This window comes from Rana temporaria, chromosome 1 (genome assembly GCF_905171775.1).
Source record: "Rana temporaria chromosome 1, aRanTem1.1, whole genome shotgun sequence".
Classification (NCBI taxonomy): domain Eukaryota; kingdom Metazoa; phylum Chordata; class Amphibia; order Anura; family Ranidae; genus Rana; species Rana temporaria.
The window spans coordinates 431,596,509-431,614,717 of NC_053489.1; the positions used below are offsets into that span (position 1 = coordinate 431,596,509).

General features: G+C 43.7%; 1 protein-coding gene across 1 annotated transcript in view; it reads left to right on the forward strand.

The window, feature by feature from the left end:
• Positions 1-18,209, forward strand: part of TMPRSS9 (transmembrane serine protease 9) — a 184,598-nt gene that overhangs the window by 124,472 nt on the left and 41,917 nt on the right. The window contains exons 8-11 of the mRNA XM_040325655.1: positions 2,462-2,575; positions 5,155-5,326; positions 12,014-12,288; positions 14,825-14,961. Coding sequence (XP_040181589.1) covers positions 2,462-2,575; positions 5,155-5,326; positions 12,014-12,288; positions 14,825-14,961 — 698 coding nt within the window. The remainder of the gene's footprint in view (positions 1-2,461; positions 2,576-5,154; positions 5,327-12,013; positions 12,289-14,824; positions 14,962-18,209) is intronic.

Consider the following 18,209-nt stretch of genomic DNA (forward strand, 5'->3'; position numbering starts at 1 on the left):
CACGGAATAAAGTACAGTCTCTGCCACAGACCTTCTTTTATGAGGAGACACATTTGGTCCAGAATCCTCTGCCACAGGATTCAGCACCCAGATCTCTCCAGATTAACTTCTGTAGAACTTAGATCTGACAGGCGATCACCATCAAGCCTCTCAAGCCTCGTACACACGACCGAGGAACTCGACGGGCGAAACACATAGTTTTCCTCGTCGAGTTCCTTGTTAGGCTGTCGAGGAACTCGACAAGGCAAGTTTCTCCATTACCGTCGAGGAAAAAGAAGACATGCTCTCTTTTTGGCTCGACGGGATCCTCAACAGTTTCCTTGTCAAAAAATGTACACACGACCGGTTTCCTCGGCAAAAACAAAATCCCAGCAAGTTTCTTGCTGGTTTTTGCCGAGAAACTCGGTCGTGTGTACGAGGCCTGAGTGTATGGTGCATCCTTCCATGAAGTTTCCAGGCCTTCTCCCAAGATACCAGCCTCTTGCATGGTCCTCTCCAGGATAGGTCCTCCCCTGGCTTCCTTCATCAAGTGGCTTCCTCCCGCAGGACAGACAGCACAGGATCACCTTGAAAGGGCAGGCCCCAGCCTGACTATTGGGCCTACCAGCAAAGCCCCAACCCCAGACCAATGTGGTCTCGGAGCCAGGATTCAGGAACAAGCACCCCAGGCCAGGCGGGCCACGAGGCTAGTGGGACGACCGACCGACGGCGACGACCTCGCCCCAATGGCGTCTGTCCATTAAGTACCCCTCCCCAGCATGCACAGCGGGACGATCACGCCCACTGATTGGCTGCTCAGGGGAACACCCAATACATCCTGACTCTGCTGCTGCCACCCTTGGCCTGGGATACTAATAGCACCCCCAGGCGAACAATGGTGGTTACTCCCAGCACAGCCATGGCTGGAACAGAGGCTAAATTGCCCATAATTACACATGGCTGAGTCAAGTAACGACTCAGGCCTCCTCTAAATTTACAGCAGCGCCTGATCAACAGGAGCAGGACGCTACATTACTAATTACTAGTGAACTGAAAGTCCTTGGAAAGCTTGGACTTAACAGTAGATTGAGATGGAATGTGCAGGTGAGATCTAAATGATGTTTCCTTTCTGATTTGTCCATAGATATATAGCCGTATTCTTAAAGCACTTACGCCGACGTATCTTCTGATACGCCGCGTAAGTGCACGGATGCGCCGTCGTATCTCTGCGCCTGATTCTGCAAATAAGATACGCCTGAATTTTGGCTCCATCCGACCGATGTAAGTCTCCCACGCTGTCGTATCTTGGGCGCATATTTACGCTGGCCGCAAGGGGCGCTTCCATTGATTTACACGTTGAATATGTAAATGAACGAGATACGCCGATTCACGAACGTACTTACGCCGTCGCAATAATCTACGCCGTTTACGTAAGGCGTACGTCCGGCGTAAAGTTATTCCACATAAAGCAGGTGTGAGTCATGTTAGGGTATTGACCAGGGAACAGCCATCGTTTTTTACGTCGTTTACGTAAGTCGCACGTGAATGGGGCTGGGTGTAGGTTACGTTCACGTCGTAGGCATTGAGCCGTCGTATTCTGAGCATGCGCGCGCATGCGCCGTTCGTTCGCCCCTTCATTTGCATGGGATCACGCTTCATTTTAATAGATCACGCCCACTTCCTTCCTACTTTGAATTAAGCGGGCTTACGCTGGCCAATTTACGTTACGCCGGCGCAACAAAGGGAGCAGGTGCTTTGTGAATACTGTTCTTGCCTCTCTCTATGTTACGTCGGCGTAGCGCATATAAGATGCCGGTCAAAATATGCGCCGCACTACGAGAATCCGGCTAATGGACTTTAAATGTCTGTGCACTGAGCAGATAACTCTGATACCAGCTGAACGTATAGTTACAGTGAGTGAACAATAACAATTGGTCACGAAAATAAAAATCAGCTTATGCATAACTGGTAAGAGGGTATATACTGTAGTCTAAAGGTAACCAGAGGCCCAAATTATCCAGATTGATTCACAATAATCTAATGTCCTCCTATGGCTCTCCATACTAGTCATTAGGGATGAGCTGAGGTGAGAACCCCTGTTAGTTTTATTTTGCCACCTGATACTCATTTGGCCCCCCTATCCAGTCGCATTGACACAAGAGAAAGTGATAGGAAATTGGTTGTCACCAAAGTCACCAGAACTAGTTTCCCGTTTAGAACATTTACCCTCTATTCCTGTTCTGGAGAAAACTCAAAATTTAGGATTTTTTTTTAAACTATCAGGGATAGTGGTAAACAGAACAAATAGAGAGGATACATCTCCCTAATGGGGGCACAGACAGCAATAAAAACTGACAGGTATTGTAATCCCTCTCAACTCTATCCCCCCCCAAAAAAAAAATGTGCCTTTACTTATACTTTAGGTATACGTTTTTTTTAATAACATATTCACTTTCCTGTTACAAACCTTTGATTTTCACAGGAAGTTGTCCACCTCAAGTGTATTCCTGCAAGAATAGCCAATGTATTGTCAAGCAAAACCCGGAATGTGACAGTATGCGTGACTGCAAAGATGGATCAGATGAGAAGAACTGCAGTGAGTCTCTTGACAATAATCTTGCTCACTTTAGCAGTACAGTTGGTTAATATTCAGCAGGTTGTAGAACTATATTTATTTATTCTATATGGGATTTAGGTTTTTTGAATATGAAGATATTATAAAAATGCTACAATCCAGATCAAACTACCAGCAACATTAACACCTAACATGTTTCTTGTAACTTTAAATAGTTTGTTTGGATGAAGCTGGTCCAAAGAATTCCATTCACTAAGAAATGTGCCCACTGAGAGCGCTCTACAGATTGGGTTGATTTACTAAGGCATGAGCATGCAAAATCTGGAGCAGCGCTGTATACTAACCAATCAACTACCAATTTTTATTATCAAAGCTAAATTGAACAAGTTGAAGTTAGAAGCTGATTGGCTACAATGCAGAGCTGCACCAGATTTTGGACTCCAGTTTTAGTAAATCAACCCCAGTGAGTGAAACATCCTCACTGTGTTCCGACAGTGGGATGGGGACTTCCTGTCCCGCTACCAGAACAAAATCGAGGTGGGATGAGGGCTTCTCAGCCATTCACGAAAAGCTTTGTATTTCATCAATGAACACAAGTCTTCCTCTGACTGTTTGAGGTGGACATCATGACATCATCTGCCCACTCTTTCACCTCAGCCAATCAGAAGAAACCCTGCATTCATTGATGAAATACAATGCTTTCTGTGAAAGGCTGAGCAGCACCGAGCCTGACCTGGTTTGGTATCGGGAGCAGGACAGAAAGGTCCATTCTGCTGCCAGAACAGTGCTTTATGGTGTTTTAAGCTAAGTCCCAGAGACAAGGCAGGGTGTGAAGATTGCTAACTGGGGATTTTTTGGCTAGATATACAGAGAGGACTTAAAGCGGGAGTTCACCCGAAAAAAAAAATGTAACATTAGATTAATGCTCATTTTGTCAAGGGGAATCGGGTAGTTTTTTTAAAATCGAAGCAGTACTTACGGTTTTAGAGAGCGATCTTCTCCGCCGCTTCCGGGTATGGTCTACGGGACTGGGCATTCCTATTTGATTGACAGTCTTCCGACTGTCTACGCACCGACGTTCGGCTACTATCGGAAAATCGTGACGCGATGTATGCGACCGTCGGAAGCCTGTCGGAAGACTGTCAATCAAATAGGAACGCCCAGTCCCGCAGCCCATACCCGGAAGCGGCGGAGAAGATGTATCTCTAAAACGGTAAGTACGGCTTCGATTGTAAAAAAAACACCCGATTCCCCTTGACAAAAGGAGCCTCAATCTAATGTTAAAAAAAAAGGTTTTAGGGTGAACCTCCACTTTAAGACGTATACAAATGGCAATATCCCAGGCCAAGAGTCCCAAATGGCCCACAAGCATGACAATAAAATTAATAAACTTTTTACAAAACTACACAGTTTAATGCCCCATACACACGATCGGGTTTTAGCCCGACCAAACTTACATCGGAATTCCTAAGGAATTCCATAGGAGGAAAAGAGAACATGTTCTCTATGTAAACTCCGATGGAATTCATTGGAATTTCCGATGGAATTACTCTGATGGGGCATACACTTGGTCGGAAATTTCCGATGGACAAAGTCCGTCTGACCTTTTCCATCGGAAATTCCGATCGTGTGTTCGGGGCATAATACTTACTGGGGCCCTTTGACTGCATAGACTATTTTTTAGAGAGGGAACTCTGGGCCAGATTCACGTAGACTAGCGGCGGCGTAACGTATCGTAGATACGTTACACCACCGCAAGTTTTAATGGCAAGTGCCTGATTCACAAAGCACTTGCGATGAAAACTATGCCAGCGGCCTCCGGCATAAGCCTGCGTAATTTAAATGGGCGTGTGCCATTTAAATTAGGCGCGCTCCCGCGCCGGACCTACTGCGCATGCTCCGTTTCGTAACTCCCGCCGTGCTTTGCGCGAAGTGACGTAATTTTTTCGAACGGCGATGCGCGTAGCGTACTTCCGTATTCCCAGACGTGTTACGCAAACGACGTTAATTTTTAAATTTCGCCGCGGGAACGACGGCCATACTTTATACAGCAATACGATTGCTGTGTAAAGTTAGGGCAGGTCAAATGACGACTAAAATTGCGACGGGAAACTAGAGTAGCGGCGACGTAGCGAACGCGAAAAACCGCCGTGGATCGCCGTAACTGCTAATTTGCATACCCGACGCTGGTTTACGACGCGAACTCCCCCCAGCGGCGGCCGCCGTGTAAAACAATTACACCTGTCGGATCTTATGGCTATCTATGCGTAACTGATTCTATGAATCAGTCGCATAGATACTCTGAGAGATACGACGGAGTATCTGAGATACTCCGTCGTATCTCAGCTGTGAATCTGGCCCTCTGTCTTTTCCCTAGTAACTATATTCACTAGTAGCTGCTTGTTGGAAAAAAAACGTTTGTGGGGAGTTGAACTATGGGAATCATGTTTAATAAATAATTTCCAAATACATCACATGAATGAATATTATTCAATTCTTACAAGTCTCCAGTTCCAGTTTGTGAAGTTCTATTGAATGCATCTGAAATCGTTTATAGCATATGATAATTTTTTAATTCTTTCTTCTTTTTTTTTGTTAAGATTGTGGTTCACGCCCTGCAATCCAGAAATCAAACAGAATAGTAGGAGGGTCAGACGCTGCAAAGGGAGAATTCCCATGGCAGGTCAGTTTAAGGGAGAACAATGAACACTTCTGTGGAGCAACCATTATAAGTGGCAAGTGGCTGGTATCTGCTGCTCACTGCTTCAATGAGTAAGTACAGCTCAGTTTTCAAATCTTACATAATGGAAAGGGTCTCCTTAAGCCTGCTAAATAATAAAGTATGATATTGGAGTATGGAAAAGGTGGTCGTATTGCTGAAGAATTATATATCATTGACCCCAAAATTAGCCCAAACGGTATATTTTATTTGAACTTATGCTCTCTTAAGTGGCATTGGGTCACAATGTTATAGCTTTATCCAAACTGTATGACAATGTTTGCATTTTTTTAAAAATAAACAAAAAACAGCTTTTAGTTCAGTAACGTATTAATTAAAAATCACTACATCTGGTTTAAGTTGCATATATTATTTTTCAAAATGTATATTACCTTCCTACAAATCTCCAGTGATTTTACTCATCACTTAAAATGCATACTTATGTGCATTTTGTTTAAAAAAAAATGTAAAGCCCAAGTTCAGCACAAACATTTTACATTCAACTTTGGATACCTAAGGACAGAATTAGAAGGATTGGTCTGGAGGATTTGACCAGCCACAGCAGGGTGTCAACAAATAAAGACATTTACACTTTCCAATTAGACAAGTTGTGCCACCGCATATGCTGCAGAGAACTTAAAGGCGAACCAGCAGGACCATATTTTATGGGCTAGATCGGATTTATTTCTTAGTGCTAGCGTACTACTCTCCATATGGTAAATACGATCAACCTCCAATAGCCATTGGCGTAATGTGGGGATCTCCTGCTGCTTCCATAATTTAGGGACAAGCGCCTTGGCCGCATTAAAGAGGTGGGGAGTGATTGACTTAGAATATGATCCTACTGGCTCGCCTGTACAATGAAAAAATACCACCCAGGGGTCATCAAGAACCCTGAACCCTTGAATTTTACTAATCCAATGCAACACAGAAGACCAGAACGGCCTAATTAAAGGGCAGAGCCACCAGATATGAGCATGGAACCTCGGTCTCCACAACCCCTCCAACAACGATCAGATATAGATGAAAAAGTCCTGTGAAGAATCTCCGGAGTGTAATGCCACCGCATTAATAACTTATAGTTTACTTCCGCTGTTTTTGAAGTAATGGAGGAAACATGTGATAATTGAAAAAACGTTGAGCGTTGAGCATCAGACAATGAACTTTGGACATCACGTTCCCAGTTGGCAAGGAACGCATGCTGAGCTACAGGTGGTAGAACCAACAAAGCTTGATAAAATCTAGAAATGGGCTTATCTGGGGGTTGGGTGCCCACAAATAGCTTCTCAATAGAGGTCAGGTCTGACTCCGACCGCAGTGGTTGGGGAATCGATTTTTTTTTTCATTCCACCTGCCGGTGGAATGAAAAAAAAAAAGATCAATGCATGGGTTGTTTAAGTACTAAGCCTCACCTACAGGTGTCTAGTCACTTAGTTTAGCCACTTCGTTTAGCCGCTTAGTTCTTACACCTGTATACCCCTTATTAGAGCTGCACGATTCTGGTCAAGATGAGAATCACGATTCTTTTGCTTAGACTAAAGATCACGATTCTCTCACGATTCTCAAAAACTGAATGCCAGAAACCCCCCCCCCCCAAATAAATAAATAAACCTGTGATTTATCTGAAAATATGAATATATAAAAAACAGACCAGTGATATGTCTATAATGTTAAAGACCATATAACTCCTATGAAAAAAGCAGAATCAAACTTTGATTCTGCTTTTTTCATAGAAGTTATATGGTCTTTAACATTATAGACATATCACTGGTCTCTTTTTTATACATCAGAAGCAGTACCGCCATCAACCATTGGGTGGCGCATGGATACACACAGTTGTACAGAACTGTGAGAAAGATTAATACATCAGAAACAGTACCGCCGGCAACCACTGGATACACACTACAGTTTTACAGAACTGTGAGAGAAGCCCAGGCATCCATCCAGCGGCGCAGGCTGCTGACGTCGGTTCCGATATCGGCGCCATTTGTGTTCCACGCTGGTTACGTGGAACCGGCGGTGACGCAGAAGAATCGCGGGTCATCCCGGGGGAAGATCGCGGGCGGGGAGAATCGAGATTGCGATTCTCTCCACGATTAATCGTGCAGCTCTTCCCCTTATGGACCAAGCTGTGCACTAGGAGACTGTCTCATATGCATATTTGTTGGCCCAGCTCTGCTTGGTATTACAGGGTTAAAAAGTTTTCCCCCGGGTCACAGAAAGCAAATAAAAATGACATACGTCCCTTGGGCATGTGTTGGGCTTAATGCATTTCGTGTGTGTTTTAATATTTGCTACTTTAAATATCTTCCAGAACATGGGTTATTTCATAAGCAGTTGCATGTATTAAAAGCATACAGTATACAATGTATTTTACATATGGTACTATTTACTATCATTAGGCTGAAAGCTGCATATGCTGGAAATACAGGTTTACTACTTGGTCTATATTGTAAAATAGGTTCTTGCACTGCTCACCTCACCTAAAGTGGTTGTAAACCTCAGACATGAAACAAAGCATATGTATCTATAGTGGGCACTTGTCTCAATTAAGAGCTAGAAAGGTCATTTCTCTCTGCTGCTTTGTTCCTCTGCTATCAAAATAAATTTGACAAGTTTTCCTGACACTGTCGGGGGAGGGATCTCCAACTTATTGACAGCCTCAGCTTTGTTCCAGTGTTCTGTGTTTAGAGGGGTGTCCTTTCCCTCCAATCAGCTCTCCGAGCTCTCCTCACTGAGCTCTGCAGTGTGTGATTTCAGATCTCTGCCCCCTTTTCTCTGACAGCTCAGAGGAGGATTTGTTTAATCTCTCTGTATCACCTGAGGCCAGTCATTTTACTGGGTAAAGTAGGTAAAGGGTAAACCACTTTAAGCCTTTTTGTTGCTGTCTAGGGCACCATTTGGTAGATTCACTTTAATTTTCTGTGTCAACTACTATAATCGCTGAAACAAGTGAGGGAAATCTTTCACAATGGACAGCACTAACAATTTGAAATAAGTTCTAAACATTCTCCAATCTTAAGAAAAAATCTCAAAGAAAAAAAAACTGCTTTGGCTAGACTGTTACTCTAGTTGCTTAAATAAGAGCCCCCCTTTACCTATTTTGTACCCTTTTTTTCACTTGATGTTGATAGTCCATATAATTGGCCTGGACGTCAAGAGGTTAAAACAAGCTCACAGCTGCAGCTTAGTACTTCTCTTTAAAGCCAGCTACCAGATTTTCAGTTGTAGAGCTGCCTAATCAACTTTACTGCACATTTACAGAAGCTTTTCTTCCCCAATCTCCCATGCAAAGTATGAATCCCTGGTGTCTCCCTTAGGGGAAAATGTTATCTACCCATCCTATCACAAGGTGGTTTATTAACTGCTTGGAATAGAAATTACAGTACTGTTTAATCACGTATTAGGAAGTGGAAAATTATGGGCTATTTTGATACCAAACTAAAGTCAGGTAGACCAAGAAAGATTGCAGCCACAACTGGCTGCACAAAGGAAAACCCCAAAAATCTCCAAAAATACATGGTTGTTTTTAAGGAAGGTTTTGAGCAATTCAACGATACTTGAACAAAAAAGAGCTGCATGGTTGAGCTGCCAGAAGGAAGCCTTTACTGCGCCAATGCCACAAAAAAGCCAATGAGGCATGTCAAGGTACACAAGGTCAAGGGCACATTGGGCCAAATCCTCAGCCAGGCGGCGTAACTTAACTTTCAGCAGTTAAGTTACACTGACTTAAAATTTCTACCTAAGTGCCTGATCCACAAAGCACTTACCTAGAAATTACACGCCGTGTAACTTAAGTGCCTCCGTCGCAAGGCGGTCCTCCTCTCCGGGGGGCGTTTAAAATTTAAATGAGGCGCGCTCCCGCGCCGGCCGTACTGCGCATGCGTGTGACGTAATTTTCCCGACGTGCAGCGCGCGAACGTAATTTACGCCGGGCTTTGTGGATAGCGACGGGACACTAAAGTTGCGACGGGTGAAAAAAATATACGCGCCGGGAAAACAAATAATTATAAAAAAAATTGACAGCGTCGCTCGGCATGCATTCCTGAGAGGGAGAACTCCATGCCAATTTTCAAAGAAAAAACCGGCATGGGTTCCCCCCCCCCCAGGAGCATACCAGGCCCCTAGGTCTGGTATTGGTTGTAAGGAGACCCCCCCCTACGCCGAAAAATCGACGTAGGGGGTCCCCCTACAATCCATACCAGACCCGTATCCACGTGGTGGGTGCACGTGGGTAGGCACCCACCACGTGGGTACCTACCGGAGCATGATGGGACGGTGATGCCTATATAAATGGGATGCAAGGCGCGCTTCCATCATTGCAGTGACAAGAGGCGACGTGTCAACATCGGAAGAGGGGAGAAGAACAGAAGAGAAGAAGGTGACGTCACAGAAGACCGCGCTGGCTGCCTGTTAGTAATTGAGCTAACACACGAAGATAGCAGGCAGCCAGCGCTGAAGAAGAAGGCACCGGACAGCTGCAGAAGAACCGGGGTGCGCCGAGTCAACAGCGGAGAGCGGCGAAGATAGAAGAAGACCCCCGGAGAGCGGAGAAGACCCCCCCGGAGAGCGGAAGAAGAAACCCCCCCGGAGAGCGGAGAAGACCCCCGGAGAGTGGAAGAAGAAGCCCCCCTGGTATTAGAGCTAATAAAGAAGACAGGGGGGGCCTCCGGAGCAGACTAATAAATTATTTTAAAAACCCTTGTGTTGTGTGTTTAATAACTTTAACTTTTTGCCTCCAGGTGAATGGGTAGGGGTACGATGTACCCCATATCCATTCACTTAGGGTGGGGGGCCGGTATCTGGGGGCCCCCTTATTTGAGGGGACTCCCAGATTCCGATAAGCCCCCGCCCGCAGACCCCGACAACCAACGGCAAGGGTTGTCGGGAAGAGGTCCTGTCCTCATCAACATGGGGACAGGGTGCTCTGGGGTGGGGGGGCCCGCAGTGCGCCCCCCTGCCCCAGAGCACCCAACCCCCCCATGTTGAGGGCATGCGGCCTGGCATGGCTCAGGAGGGGGGGGGCGCTCGCTCGTCCCCACTCCCATTCCTGACCGGCCGGGTAGCGTGCTTTGGATACGGGTCTGGTATGGATTGTAGGGGGACCCCCTACGTCGATTTTTCGGCGTAGGGGGGGTCTCCTTACAACCCATACCAGACCTAAGGGCCTGGTATGCTCCTGGGGGGGAACCCATGCCGGTTTTGATTTTACAAATTGCCGTGGAGTTCTCCCTCAGGAATGCATACCAAATGCTGTCGCTTGAATGTGCTTTTACATGGTGTTACTAACTTTACACCATGTAAAAGCAGCCCTAATTTTACACTTGCAAACTAAAACTTACGGCGAAAAAACGAAGCTGAAAAGCTTTGTGGATCGCCCTAAGTGCTAATTTGCATACCAGAAGCGGCATTTCGACTCGAAATGCCCCCAGCGGCGGATGCGGTACTGCATCCTAAGATCCGGCAGTGTAAGTCCCTTACAGATGTCGGATCTTCTGCCTAACTTTGGAAAACTGATTCTGTGGATCAGTTCCAAAGTTAGAACCAGGGATACGACGGCTTACGCCGGCGTATCCCTTTTGAGGATATGGCCCATAGTAACCAAGCTTTTTTTGTGGAACTTGTACAGTAAAGGCTTCTTTCTGGCAACTTGACAATGCAGCTCTTTTGTTCAAGTATCATCATATTCTGCTCCTTAAAAAAAACCACACCATATTTTTCCAGAGCAGCTTGTATTTCTGCTGAGGCTACCTCTGGGTTTTTCTTTGTATGCCAAACAATTCCTGTAGCAGTTGTGGCTGAAATCCTTCTTGATCTACCTGACCATGGCTTGGTATTAAGAGATCCCCAAATTTTCCACTTCTTATTAAGTGATTGAAGAGTACTGACTGGCATATTCAAGGTATTGGATACCTTTTTATATACTTTTCCATCTTTGTAAAGTTTCATCATTTGTTACGCAGGTCTTTTGACTGTTCTTTTCTATCTCTTCATGGCTCGGTGTCTAGCCTGCTTAGTGCATCCACGTGATAGCTAACAAACTCATTGACTATTTATACGCAGATACTAATTGTGATTTAAAGAGCCAGAAACGTACATGAAAATAAATAAAAAAAAAAACGACTTGAAGAACTAAAGTCTGTTTTAGGAAAATTGATAGATGGTAGGTTTTATGGCAGAAGAGGATCTTTATGTCTCATCTGCCATAAAATCTTCCGCCCTACCTATTAGTAAATATACTTCTAGTTGTACAATATGTATAATCCTGACATGTGCTAGATGCCAGAATGAAGAAATGTTCATATGCATGCATGGATTGTAAGCCATCCCTAGCAGGCCGATTAAGACGACTGCAGACTCTAGACCCAGAAGTAATGTGGGATAAGATGTCAACAGTGGCAACAGAGCAAGGAGGGGAGGGCGGATGTCGCATCTCTGGAGGAGAACCCTGTGTGCCATAATGTGCACATATGCTTTGCATTCTTGCACATTATAGAACAAGCCCTAGGGGTTCAAAACATATTCATTTCTGCTTTTACAACTGTGGAGAGCAGACCCATAGACATGCAAAACGATAAAGGGTGGGGAAGCAGAAATATTGTGTAGTACCGCAAAGAAGGAAGCAGAGCTTGTGTATGTAAATTGTGGTTTTATTTCAATTGCTATTGTACCACCATCATAGTATCACCTTCCTTCTCTTTTACATTTTGTCATATCCTCTATTTACAAGTACTTTGCAGTTTTCAGGATCCAGCTGTTTGGGTGGCTTACATAGGATCTACATCTTTAAACGGCTTGGATGGCAGCACAGTGAAGGCCTACATTAAAAATATTTTTAAGCATCCATCTTATGACCCAGATACGGCAGACTATGATGTGGCTGTTCTAGAACTGGATTCTGAGCTACGATTCAATAAATACACTCAACCAATCTGTCTCCCTGCTGCCACTCACGTTTTCCCTATGGGCAAGAAGTGTGTCATCACTGGCTGGGGATACCTCAAAGAAGACAACTGTAAGATATGTTTTTTTACAGACATTGGTACAGCTAGCCATACTCCTGTCATAGTGTTTCTTCAATTAAGATAGTTATAAGGTCAATAACCAGGTCATCATTGTCCTGCACATACTGGTTATTGACCCTAGAACAACCAGATAGTTCTAAGGTCAATAACCAGTATGTGCAGGACAGACGTTTGGAGGGTATGATGGCAAGCAGTATGTGCAGGACAGACATGTGGAAGGTATGATGGCAAGCAGTATGTGGGGGACAGAAGTGTGGAGGGTATGATGGCAAGCAGTATGTGCAGGACAGAGGTGTGGAGGGAATGATTGCAAGCAGTATGTGCAGGACAGAAGTCTGGAGGGTATGATGGCAAGTAGTATGTGCAGGACAGAAGTGTGGAGGGTATGATGGCAAGCAGTATGTGCAGGACAGAAGTGTGGAGGGTATGATGGCAATCAGTATGTACAAGACAGAAGTGTGGTAGGTATAGAGGTAGACAGTATGTGCAGGAGAGGACTGTGATGAGTATGAAATAGGGGGAATTTTTGTGAACGTTAAATCAGCAATTTTACTGTAAAATGCAATTGCTGTGAAATTTAGTTTGCAGAGAGCAGACAACAGGGATTCTGGAGAGGCAATGATGCATATTGTGCAGTGTCTAGCATGGGATAGAAGCAGGGACAAGCTGGGTACTTACACTTTTTACAAATTTAGTGCAGAAAGGTTAGGCGACAGGCAAGGCAGGGTTTCATCAAGCGTTTCTCTGTAGGCTCCCTCTGTCGTTCTTTTGATATATCTGCAGCTACTGTTGGTTTGGTTGATGTGGCCAGGAGGAATGTGTGTTTCATTGTGTGTCTGCAGGCAATGGGTGTGTGAGGCAGCTAATCGTTTTGTCAGTAAGCAAGATGCATAAGGTGGCTAGGGAGAGATGTCAGTCAGGGGGGGTGCGTGATGTGGCTGGAGAGGGATGTCAGTCAGAGGGGTACATGAGGTGGCTGGGGTGGAATGTCCGTTAACAGGGTGCGTAAGGTGGCTTGGGAGGAATTTCTGTTAGCCGGGTGCATGAGGTCGCTTGGGAGGGTTGTCTGCCAGCGGGGTGTGTGAGCTGGCTGGGGAGGGATGTCAGTTAGCAAGGTGCGTGAGGCAAATGGAGATGGATGTCTGTCAATGGAGATAGAAGAGGCCACAGATAAATGTCTGTCAACAGCGGATAGTGAGGTGGTAGGGGATTGAAATGTATAGGGGGGACAGGTGGCGGTGGAGTGGTTGAGGTTAAGTGTATGAGTGGTAAGGTGGTCAGGGGGTCAAAGTGTGTGTGTCATTGAGGGTGCAGAGGCAGGAAAACGGTGTGTGTCTGTGGGGGGGCATGTGAGTCAGTCTGAGAAGGAAGTCTGTCTCTAGCAGTAGGGGGCATGAGGCAGCTGGGAAGGGGTGTTGGTCAGCTCGGAGGCATAAAATCATCATGCAAGGATGGGGAGGAGGGGAGTGTGAGGTGGCCATACATCCATACATTCTAATTATAATTTCAAAATACTTAAAAATCTAAACTAAAAACACATTTACTGTTAGAAAATTGTTTGTTTGAGAAAGTTTTTCTATACTGCTCCTTTGAATTTTATTAAAGCTAAGTGAGCTGCAGGCAGGTGAACAATGGAGGTGGATGGCATGTGAGCTGCAGGGACCTGGGGAGGTACCATCGGGAGGTGCCATTGGGAGATGAGTCATAGAAATTGTTCGGGAGCTGGGTATATGACTAGCAGGGACAGAGGAAAGCGCCATCAGAGTGTGAAATGTGGAAATCATTCAGTAACCGGGGATGTGAACTGCAGGGTTCAGGGGGTAGTGTCACTGAGAGGTGAGGTTTTGGGATTCATGAGGAGCTGGCATGGAAGTTGTATGCACGTCAGTTGGTAGTCTCAGCCATTTCTCCAACAGATCATAGGGAGGCACTGATCGGGGTTTGACATGTTGTGATACGTAAGGATGTGGGACAGTGGAGTGGGTGGGTAACTGGGCAAAACAGCTGAGGAGGAGAGCAATGTAAGTGCACCAGACCTCTACTTTTTCCAAGACAGTAAAGGTCGTTCTCTGCAGCATGCTGGTGTTGGCAGGCTTTTTGGACATGGGATGCACTCAGCTGATTTAAACTAAAAGTTCAGTTCGGCCTTAAAGGGGTTGTAAAGGTTTGTTTTTTATTTTCTAAATAGGTTCCTTTAAGCTAGTGCATTGTTGGTTCACTTACCTTTTTCTTCAATTTCCCTTCTAATTGTTTTTTTTCTTTGTCTGAATTTCTCACTTCCTGTTTCTCCTCAGTAAGCTTTCCACCATCATCCGAGCAGTGTTTAGTCAGCCAGAACAGCTTACTGAACACCTTACTGAGGAGGAACATGAAGTGAGAAATTCAGACAAAGAAAACAAAGAAAAAAACATTTAGAAGGGAAATCAAAGGAAAAGTTTAGTGAACCAACAATGCACTAGCTTAAAGGAACCAATTTAGAAAATAAACCTTTACAACCCCTTTAATATTCATCTTCTTTTCTTTCAGTAATAAAACCTGAAGTTCTACAGAAAGCTACAGTGGCCCTCATGGATCAGTCTCTCTGCAACAGTTTATACAGCAATGTGGTAACAGACAGAATGGTGTGTGCAGGTTACCTTGAAGGCAAGATTGACTCATGTCAGGTAAATGATCCATTATTTGGAATTTAAAGCTGAAGTTTGTTCTGCTTATGTTGCTTTGCATTCCGTGATTCATCTCTTCCTTTTTTATTAACATGCTAATGAAAAAAAAATGTAAGACCCAGTGATGTTGCAGATCATGATTGGTGAGAAGGGTGCTGCACATAGTTTCTTAACAAAAAAAAAAAAAACTGCCATATGCCCTAAGTAACACACAAATGTGATGCTGAGCCTCCATGATTGAAATTATTAAGACAGAGTTAATCAATAAGATGGGCCCCAAGGATAGTTTGGCTGGGAAAGAAGGGGCTAAATACTGTTAGAAGGTCTTCCAGCCAGGAAATGTGACAAGCTCAAAGTGTGCAGTAAAACCAGAGTAAGCGATTTCAGTACAGTAATGAAGCCTGTACAACTATGCGTGGCTAAATTTCAGCTTCAATATTTTCTAAAAAAAAAGGAAAATGTTTTCATCCCTTTCACTGGCATTTTTCCATTTAGAAATCACAATGTCAAAATGTTTCTTCGACTGTGCACATGCAATTTTTCAACTGGTTCAGACAAAAACCTTGGATATATTGCTGGAGATACCTATGTTCATTATCTGATCTAACCATAAATTGCTGGATCAGGTGAATGTTCTCCAAAGTCTGCTATTCACACACAACCTACTGGGTAACTGCTTAGGAGAGGAAGGAGACACATACAGTAGATGCATCAAACAGTATTAAAAAAAAAAAAAAAATGTATAAAAGCACAGGGACCTCTCCTGTGGAGTACTTGGTTCTGAGGTAAGGTAATAGTAAAGAAACGTACCCAAAGCTTGTGTCCACTGACTCACCAGCATATATCCGTGTGACCCATGTAACCCAATCACGCATATGCAAAACGCCAGGTGAAAGGAACCAGAACGGTGGTTACATAAACGATCAAGCAGTATTAACAAACACAAAAAATATAAATTATTCTTATAGATTGGAGTTGCTGGCTATTTTTCTATTTTGTCTACCTATTTGGGTGTTGTCTGGAGGACACAGCAGCCTGAGCCCACCTGTGGACTCCATCCTGCCTGTTGGTATTCCCCTGTTTAAAGTGCTGCACCTTTCTGTTTGTATATTAACAAACACAGCTTTATTAATCAGTTATCATTTTATTACAGAAAAACACATAAACACTTCCACCTCTCAACAATTAAAAGGGCAACAGTAGAAGCTGCTTACATCCCACTCATCACCATGCACACCCCCTAATAAGGAGTACACCTGTACCCAAGTACAGCATTCAGATAGGACTGGAGCAGTGGAAAGGGGTTACAGGGGTAAGACCCAAGAGTAATGTATCAATACCCCCAAAACAGGGGGTATTCCCCTCAGCCGCTCATAGATTAAGAAAGTGACCCCATCCCACTCCTTCCGAGCTTACTTGAAAAAAGGACTGAGTGGGACTAGTACATAACACACTCCTGATCTTCACACTATTTACGCAGTGCTCTCCTGAACCCTACAAGTCTGCACATTGCATATTCCTGAACTCTGCATGTAGCACACTCCCACATATTCCATGTTTTCTTAATTACTTCTGATTGTTTACTAGACTCTTCAATCTGTGTACATTTTCTTCAAATGCTGGATAGTTGTTCTCTTGCAATAATATTTAGCCATATCGGGTGGTGGCAACCAACTGTTAAAACAAATTATCTAAATCATCAAATCCTCTAATGAGCTTTACTAATAAAAATACCTCCTCTACGTTCAATTGTCTATTAATCAAAATAATAGATATCCATATTTGTGAAAATTAAAACACAAAATAGTGACTCTATTTGCCCAAGCAGCTCCAGTTAATGAGTAAAGTAATATTAACCTAAAATATGATATAATATCTAAAGCGAAATACTCACCTATCCCATCAAATATGCTTTGTGTGATGCTTTGAAGAACTGTCTGCTTGGAAACCTTGGGTCCTACTATTTATTGGATGTTACTTGATACATACCAACTACCTAAACATTGTTGCTGACCAAGTACACTCTTTCATTGAAATGATATTCTCTGATAGCAATGGAAAATGCACACTGCCACATTGGAAAAACAGTTCAAGACTGGTTTGAGGAACACAACAACAACTTTGAGGGTTGACTTGGCTGACTTGGCCTCAAAATCCCCCAGATCTCAAAGCATCGAACATCTGTAGGATGTGCATTACAGCTTACAAGACTTAAAGAATCTGCTGTTGATGGCTTGGTGTCAGATACCACATAGCTTCAAGTCAAAGTGGTACTACAGCGCTACTAGTAAATAATTCAAGAAAAAAATACAACAAATAAATAAATAATATAGCTGCAAACACAAAGGTGTACAAAACCAAATGTGAAAAATGAAGAAAATAGGTGCTGCGCTAATATTAACTTGTTATAAACATACAATAGTGCATAAGAGATCCCCAAATGAATAAAGGGGCATCAAAGTGCAATTAAACATTAATATGATGAATATAATTGAAAAAAATTGTGAAGTGCTAGTGCCAAATCATATAACAGTCCCGTGAAAGGATCAGCATAAAACTTTCATGGAAAAAACACACTGCACAATCACTGTGGAAAAAAGACAAAACAATCCTGTGATAAGGAATCCTGCAGCAGACAATTCAATGCGTGTAGACTTCACCCCCTAGGTTTCCTTTGCCTTCAGCACAATACCGCTCATAAAGGGAGAAAAAAGAAACCAAATATGGTGCAAATAACGTTTTGAGAAAGATAAATGAATATTGCAATACAGCGATTGCACTCACGATACACTTCAAGTCAAACAGGCTCAGCTGTAGAGTCAAACGCCGCTCAGTGCTTTGCGATCTCCTCACTGGGACGATTCTCCCATCAATCGCGTCACTTAGGCTCCTCCCCCACGCGTATCGTCACTGGACACATGACTTATTCATGGCTTCAGAGGTCTAGTGGTGTCAATGCCTTGATGGGTTAGGGCTGTTTTGGCGGGAAAAAGGGGCTCTACTTAATATTAGGTTGGTTGTCATAAAGTTATGACTGATCGGTGTAGTGTGATGTGGAGGTTTCTAGTGATGCAGACTTTGATATATGAATATTAAATTATATTTAACTATATAGCTACATAATTCACCCTTTGAACTGAACCATATGAAGTCTATGAATTGTAGCTGCTGTATTCATTTGGTGATATAGGTGAGTATAGCTCTTCAGATATTGTACCATACTACTTTAAAATTAGTCAGTTTTTTGA